This window comes from Zeus faber (genome assembly GCF_960531495.2).
Source record: "Zeus faber genome assembly, chromosome: 11".
In the NCBI taxonomy this organism is placed as follows: Eukaryota; Metazoa; Chordata; class Actinopteri; order Zeiformes; family Zeidae; genus Zeus; species Zeus faber.
In genome coordinates this window covers 19,155,506-19,163,451 of record NC_137205.1, presented here as the reverse complement: position 1 = coordinate 19,163,451, position 7,946 = coordinate 19,155,506, and the positions used below count along the sequence as shown (strand labels likewise).

At 49.2% G+C, this 7,946-nt stretch overlaps 1 protein-coding gene across 1 annotated transcript; it reads right to left on the bottom strand.

The window, feature by feature from the left end:
• Positions 1-728: 728 nt before the first annotated feature.
• On the bottom strand, positions 729-7,650 carry colgalt1a (collagen beta(1-O)galactosyltransferase 1a). The gene is made up of 12 exons (XM_080009299.1): positions 7,189-7,650; positions 4,913-5,023; positions 4,700-4,817; positions 4,012-4,146; positions 3,655-3,859; positions 3,426-3,545; positions 3,185-3,261; positions 2,947-3,053; positions 2,717-2,849; positions 2,483-2,610; positions 2,179-2,385; positions 729-2,081 (listed from the first exon to the last, which is right to left on the bottom strand). Exons 1-12 carry the CDS (start codon positions 7,404-7,406, stop codon positions 1,814-1,816), a joined length of 1,827 nt encoding a protein of 608 aa, XP_079865425.1. The 5' UTR covers positions 7,407-7,650; the 3' UTR covers positions 729-1,813.
• Positions 7,651-7,946: the final 296 nt, after the last annotated feature.

The window sequence follows — 7,946 nt, the reverse complement described above, 5'->3', positions numbered from 1 at the left end:
AGATACCGGGGTCGTGACAATACAGCCGAAATTGGACAGCCACAAATTAATAACGACACTGAACCAAACAAAAATTGAAACTTTGAAACTAATCAGAAGCGGAGACTTTGAGATGCCGTTTGAACGCTCGGGACCTCGCGGCCCAGAGTTTTGCCGAAACGACAGGTCTGACGTCACGACAACATGGCGGCATACACCGTTAACGGCCAACGAATAAACGAATGTCCGGCTTCGCCGTAAACTGCCTTGCGGGTTGTGTTGCCATACGCTTGGAATCCACAGCTGCGCCAAACAAACACACGCTTCACTGCGGGCGCCCATGTTTCCCCGAACAGAAGCGATGGAAGACGGAACTCTTTTCCCCCACGTGGTTTCCTCATTTGGCCCTAATCCTCTTCCGTACACTTCTCACTGGAGTACATGTGCAGGGGGGGTTCAAAATGGCGACACCCCGAGGCTCACTAAGGTATTACAGCATCTCATACAGCACGTTGAATGACACGCTGTAACATAAGCGTTCAGTGTACTTCGCTGACTTAACGTACAATTTTCCTAAAATATACACCAGCAGCCTATAAAACTGCATTCCAAAGTTAAAACAGGCGTGAAATTAAACATGTATGTTGGGAATAGGAGACACGTTCCCTACAGACAAGACATGAAAAGTGATGTATAGTCAGGCAGTGATTCACGAAAAGGCGAAATAAAATTGTGAGACAAAACGCCGATAAACAAAATATCTAATTTTATTTCCAAGGCACAATCTCATCCTCTCCCAGCGTGAATGGCGTCCACTTGCTGAAACTCAACCACTCGGTAACTACCTGGGCGGCCGACCCTCAGGCAAACTCAAGGTCAAACTGGAAACACAATAAATAACTTGGAAAAGAGCGCGTCGGTCAAAGTGACACCTGCCTCGTACTGTGTTTTCCCCAGCGAAGCGCTCGCATTTACATTTCCCCTCCTCGCAAAAGACTAGGGAGAGGCCGAGGGGGGGTTCTGGATGTGGCTGCCGAGGCTGTTTTTTTGTGGAGGCGTAGTTGCCGTCTTAATCATAACCCTCCCGGACCATGGTCTGAGGCGTTTACGGTGTTTGGTCGCGCCCGTAACCGCCGCAGTAACCCGGTCGCAGGCGTTAACGGTTAAACTATCTGGAAAGTCTGCACAACTAAATAAAAGCAGGAGCCGGGACACAGGAGTCGCGCCGCTATAACATGCAGTAAATCCTTGGTTACAGTACAACTAAGCTGCATTTACTGACTTGTGCTCAATGGGTAAAACAAGTCATGTTGACACCAAGACGTTCATGTACAAAAAATAAAATAAAAGTAAAAAGGGGGAAAAAATAAAAGGCAAACATGCACATCTTTCTCATTCTCTCCTCACATCAATACATTAGGATTAATAAATGTTAATTTTATACTGTGTTACAAACTGCAAAAGTTTGGTCAAATTGTGTGAATAACATTCATTTGTCCGATGGGTTTGCTACCATGTAACAGCCCAGGTTCTCTTCTGTATGACAGATAATTTGGGTACTGCAAATGCCACTCCAAATGGCAAGTCTAGTGCCTTTATGAGCTTGAATCTAAAATGCCCCCTCCCGCCCCAAAAAGAAAAGGTCAATCAAACTAAATCCATCCCTTTTTAACGCGTCACATCTAGATAAATTAAAAAGCTCCCAATAAGACAGAACAACCCAGAGAAATATGATAGCTGGGGATAACGAAACGCAAAAAACAAACAAAAAAAACCAAAAACAAACAAACAAACAAAAAAACAAAACAAAAGAAAGAAAACGCCTTCCCCTCCCTCATAGCTCCTCCCGCGCGGTGCTGTCCAGGGGAGACTGGAGCACGTCGGAGTTCTGGGCCTCCGTGCTGATCTCGGCCTGCTCCTTGGTCTTCCCGGAGCGCGCTCTGTCCCAGTCCGTTCGGACTTTCTCGTTGTCCCACACCGTGGAGGTCTCCGTGTCGCTGATGTAGCCGGCGTCGCCCGTGTAGTGGGTGGGGTACACGAGAAGAGGCTCTGCTGAGAACGCCTTCAGGTTCCGGGTCTCAAACTGCTTCATGTAATCCTTGCTGGGGGGAGGGTGGGGGAAAAAAAAACCACAATCACAAAAGGAAAAAAAAGAAAAGCTTCACCAACAAATTACAATATATATACACTGTCACTCACACAGGGTGTTTGTTGAACATGATGGGGAGAAACTCATCCACTGGCAACATCTTCTTTAACGGCTCTGCGTTCAGGAGCTTTTTGGCCCCTCGTAACGAGATCATATAACCGAGCGTCCAATAGGAGTAATCGGCCTCCACCAAGTTGTGAATATTGGGCACGGCTTTCTCCGGGTGATCCACCTGCATTCTTTTTCGGCCGATATAACTGAAATAAAACAGAAGGAGAGTCGGGATTACAACCGCCGGGGGCGGGGCGAGGTCGTCTCGAGGCGCCCCTACTTTGGGCCCACACGGCGACTTACATCAGGTCCCAGTCCAGCCCCTCGCTCGCCACCTCGCTCATTAGGTTCATTAAGCGCCGCTTGAAGAACACCTCAAAACGCAGGTCGTCTTCGATCAGCAGAGAGGTCTTCAGACCCCGCTCCACGATCTATGGCCAGACATAGAGTTGTCACTGACACACCCTTCCCCCTAAACAAAGGATTCGGTTTCATTTACTATCTACCGGGAATCTGGTTGCCGTTTCTGGTGCTGACCTCTGACCAGATTTTGAAATGAGAAAGGAAGCAGCCCAGCTCTCCCTTAGTGAGTGGGCGGCCGTGGTACGGGTCGCTGTAGCCAGGAAGCATATGGATGCCCATGTCGTTAATGTCGCTGATGTTCATCGCCCTAAGACGACGGCAAAACAAATAAAGGATGTGGATGAAATAGGACAATCAGACAGACAGGCGCCAGATAAGCGTCCCTTAAAAAAGGGCGACCTTACTTTCCATCCACAGCTGCGATAACTTTACAGTCGATTTCCTGCTCGTACAGCGTCCTCAGCATCCGCTCTCTGCGGTCCGTCCGTCTCTCCAGGTTGATCACAAACACCTGCACGCACCAGAACAAGCGAGCCAGTCAACGCAGTGCCGCATTTCTTCCAGAAGAGGGAAGCAGTAAGTCAGGGAGTTGACAAAAGGGCCATTTTTGCAGCTTCCATCTTCGCGGCACTCCTCACTCACCTCGTCAAAGCCCAGTTTGTCTGGCCGTTTAGTGGGGGCAGGAATGTATTGGGAAGGCATCACTGGGGGGTTACGCACTAAACAGTGAGAGGGAAGATGGACGCAGAAATGGTAAGCACGGGACCGCATGCCGACAGCTGAGATTGGCTAAAGCATCGGAAACTAGAGCGAGAACTTACAAGGCAGAAAGAAAAGGAGCCCCGACGGTGAGGAACCCTCCGTTCGAATTCAAGCCACTCACCATTAACCTCGAGCAAGGAATGCAGGAAGCTGTCAGCTTCGTCCTTGAGAGAGTTGTGGGCGCGGAGCGGCACGGGGAAGTAGCCGTACGTCTCTTTGTTACAAATAAACATTTGCACATCTGCAAAAAGGCAAAAATATCGGTGTTTGGATTTCAGTACGTCGCGTTAAAACCCCCCCTAAAGTATCGTAGACTGTCAGACTGGGGATTCCGCAGATGTGTACAATACCTGCCATGCGAGCAGAGAAGGCAAAAACAATGATGTCATCAAAGGCCCAGCTGTAGTCTGGGTGTGGGGGGTGAAACGCCAGCTGCCTGGACGCCTCCTTTCTGAGGTCTATCAAGAAGGTGGAGTGGACCATGGGCACCGCAAAGCAGCCCTTCCGAAGCTGCTTCCTGATTGGTATGTAAGCAGGGGTGCGTTTATAGTAGCCCTACAGACAAGCAAACAGACAGCAGAATTCTGACGTCATTTATAGTTCAGTGAGGATTTATAAGCGTTTGATTAGTCGCCACGCTTTTGTAAAAATAAATAAACACAACGCATTAACAATGCACAAACGTGCAGGCGCAAATCCAAAAGCACCTGGGAGGTCATGCCACACCAGAAGTTGGAGTAAGCTGCTCGAGAATCGAGCATTGGAGCAACAATGGTCTTGTTCTCGCCGATGAGTTTCCACAGCACATTTGGATTGGTGAGGAGATTGTCACAGTCCACCGCCTGGAGAAAGGAAAATAATAAGTTAGGCAGGTTATATGCAGAACAAATAATATGGTTATGAAATTTAAATGGCGGCAATTGCAGAAAATGACCCATCCATCCAGTGACCAAAATATGAGGCCATTACAAATTTTCAAAGATAGCGCGATCATTTCTAGAGTTTTGGATGCACTCTGCACTCAAAATTATACCCTTCGCAGGCTGGACAATGTTAGGTTAGGTTATACAAATAGAACTGTGCGAGGAGATTCTGGATTTCACAGAAGGTTTATTGTGGAGTTCGGCTCCGTTTGTCTCCGCTAGACACACTTTAATCAAGAGGCGAAAAAATAAAATAAAACTTGAGCCATCGTTGCCTTCCTTATGGCACTTTGCCAAAGACACTTCCACTTATTTCGGATTGGTTTCTTGCAATGAAAGTAATTAAAACAATTTAAGGCGCTTCCACCGTTTGAGACGGAGCATTAAGTGCAGGAAGGAAAATTTGCTCAAATGTTCAGAAATAACTTCTCCATCTTTGCCCGCCTCCAAAAGACCTGTTCTGGACACAAACCAGGAAGTAGTCAGCCCACATGTCGCGGGCGGAATCCAGCGCTGCTTGGCGGAGCTTCATCACGTGAGCGTAGCGGAGGTTGGTCCAGCTCTTTGGACCATCCCCATCGTCATACTCGCTGAAAAAGACAAAAGGGGAACCAAACACCAGAGATTGTTTATCAGCTCAAAGGGGCTCCGGGGCAAAAGCCATTTTCACTGGCGAGCAGCTGACCTGGGCTTCTCTTTGGGCCTCCACTCCACATAGTGGTAGAGGCTCTGCACCTTGATGAGCCAGTCACGGAGCAGGGCTGTGGTGTTGTCCTCATTGTGATCAGTCGCGACCCTGAAAATACAAAAGCGCGGATTTGACACCTGTGCGTGAAAGGGGTACGCTGAGAATTGCAAACGAATAGGAAGCGTTGGTTGAAAATGCTGGCCCGGATTCAAGTCGAGATGCAGGGCGAAAGAATAAACCGCTTCTCAAATGACAATGGTCTACTATTCACTCCCGGAATCATTGTGGGAACAGACAGGAGCAGTAAATAACAACACTATCACCAAGCGATAGAGCCTCTGGTATACACAACGTTTGGAGAGAAAACCAAACTCCTTGAAAGCCTCGCCAATATGCAAGCGAGAGAGACAGAATTAAAGAAGTAAAACTGCCAAGTCAGCGGTGCCTGTGAACAGAGATGACTGGCAGCGACCGGGGCCGTGCATGCAATGTGTCTACACGCATATGCAGAGCTGCGCGTTTTGATCCAATGCTGCCCAGCTTCTAAATCAAGCCACATGTTGGGCCCTGAGTCATTCCATCTGCCTGGCGACCTGCATTGCGGAAGGGGGGGGGGGGGGGGGAGAGTCGTGTTACAACACGACGACGTATAGGCCCTTCTCTTTATCTGAGAGTTCTGCAGGTCTGGCTATTACGTCTGGAGCTTCCCACGGATGGCCGACAGCCAAGCCGGGGTCTCCGGGGCTGACATCGCGTGGACTTGTGAGAACACCACAGCTCCCTGCGAATCAACCACCCCCACCGCCCGAGCCCCCGGATTACACGGCGTTCAGCCTCACCGCGTCCAACTCAAACAACTCCATTACGCTTCAGACACTTCAACATAATTAGTCATTTATAAAGAACCTGTCTGTGTGTGTTAGGTTAAAGTTGGGCATGCTGCTTGAGCATGTTAGATTTCAAAGAAATAAAAAGACAACAACAACTTTCCCTATCTTATTTAGTCCAACACATCCATTCTTGCTGTTATTCACCAGTGAGTTGAAATATTGATATAAATAACAGTTCAGTCTGCAAATTTGTGGAACCAACAAGAATTCCAAACTACGCTTAAATTTTTTATTATGTGTACAATGTTTAATGGATTTATCCATCTGACACAAAAAACTGACCATAGAAAAGGCACATTACTGTGTTTCTATCGTTCTATACTATGTGTACCTATGGTATGTGTTCCTGACACTTTGAAAACGCTAACTGGGATCATTCCACGTTCCCCTCACACATGCACACACACGCACCGCAGTTAATTGTTATGATATCAGAAATGCAACTGTCCCAACAGTCCCACGCCAGATCGAGATCTGAGAGGCGCTCCGGGCGTTCATTCGAGTGAACGCTCGGCCTCCCGGGGGTTTTACGCGCGCCAACCCCTGGAGGTGAATGCAGGCCTTTGTGTTCCACCACAACCTCTGTGTTTTGTTTCAAAGTCGGAATACAGCGGACGGCTTCCTTTGCCTCTTGGCCATCTATAGAGAAGGTGAGATTCAAACAGATCAAGCGGTTTGTGATTTAAAGCGAATTAACCCTGTACAAACACCACTGAATAAACTGTCGTCGGTAATTTGTTGAACTTGTGATAACAGTCGTCACTACTGTACCATGCATTAAAGTAGGACTTTGCCACTTGGATTATTAATATTTATTTTCATGGACGGGAGTGCTGGTAGTGTCATTCATATCTGGGCTTTTTAATTATTTCACTACTTACATGCCTGACACAGGGCCCTGGGGGCATCAGAATCCTGTGATTTCATACACAGCAAGTAGATAACAACAAGGGGAAGTTATATGATCCGTCTCACTGCGGCAGCTGGACTGGGCCAGGAATGTTCCATATCAAATCCTTTCGGTTAAAAGTTGTATTAGCCCCAAAATCAGGTGAGGTCAGCAGCGCCCTGGCCCCTCCTGGCCCCTCCTGGCCCCTCCACGTATGCACACGCCGCATCCGTGGCTCCCCTGGAAACCTGGATGAGCGGAGCGCCGAACTCGGGACTAACACACACCGGAGACGGCGCCGTTTTTTCCTGCCGAGTGGAAATATTCCAACAGCACAAGCCCAGAGTTGAGTTACTGGGACCACCCCCCTTTTCCACCAGACTCCGACCCGACGCTAAACGCCCTTGCCCGGGCCCGATTCTCGGGTTTTTTGGTTGTTTTTTTTTTTAATGATCACGGACGTCTTTACCGTTATCTCCGGCGTCTCAACTCACCATACCGACATACGGTCCTTGGGGTAGTTGAGCCGCTCCACGGTGCCCAGGAAGTGGGGCAGGCAGTGCTCGGAGTTCCTGCAGACGAGGGCGACCAGGACCCGGGGAGCGAGCAACGGGGACTCGGGGCTCCAGCGCTCCTCCGGGAAGTATCCCCGGGTCGGTGAGCAGCTCAGGATCAGTAGCAGGGCGGCGGACAGGGCGGCGACGCGGTGCATGGCGGAAAAGGGAAAAAAAACAAACAAAAAAAAAAACGAAAGCCCCGCGAAGCCGCTGAGCGTGAGCTGAGAAAAACGGGGCTTCGGTCGGGAAAGTTCAGCAGATCATCACCGACACGTAGAGGGACGCTCCGCAGCCTCTCCGCACTCGCGGACGATCCGTCGGCAGCGAACGGAGAGCGGGTGGACGAGTCACAAACTGGAGATAATTACTGAGCACGAAACTAAGTCCCAGGGTGGAGGGAAAAACAAACGCTGCGCCCGGGTTTGGATCGTTCCCATTAAATGTGACCGATGCGCACGCTCACACAAGCCACCGAAACAAACCGACTCGTTTTTATTTTGTATTGTATTTGTTCTTTTTAATGGAGCGACTCCTCTAGAACAGAATCCGAAAAAAGGAGTCGAACCTTTCATCGGCGGCGACTGACGCCGTCGCAGCGCCGTCTTAAAGGGGAAGAGTCCGCGGAGGTCTTAAAGGGGACGGGCGCGAGAGAGGTTTCTGCGTCGGCGACCGAAATCGACAACCTATTATGAAAC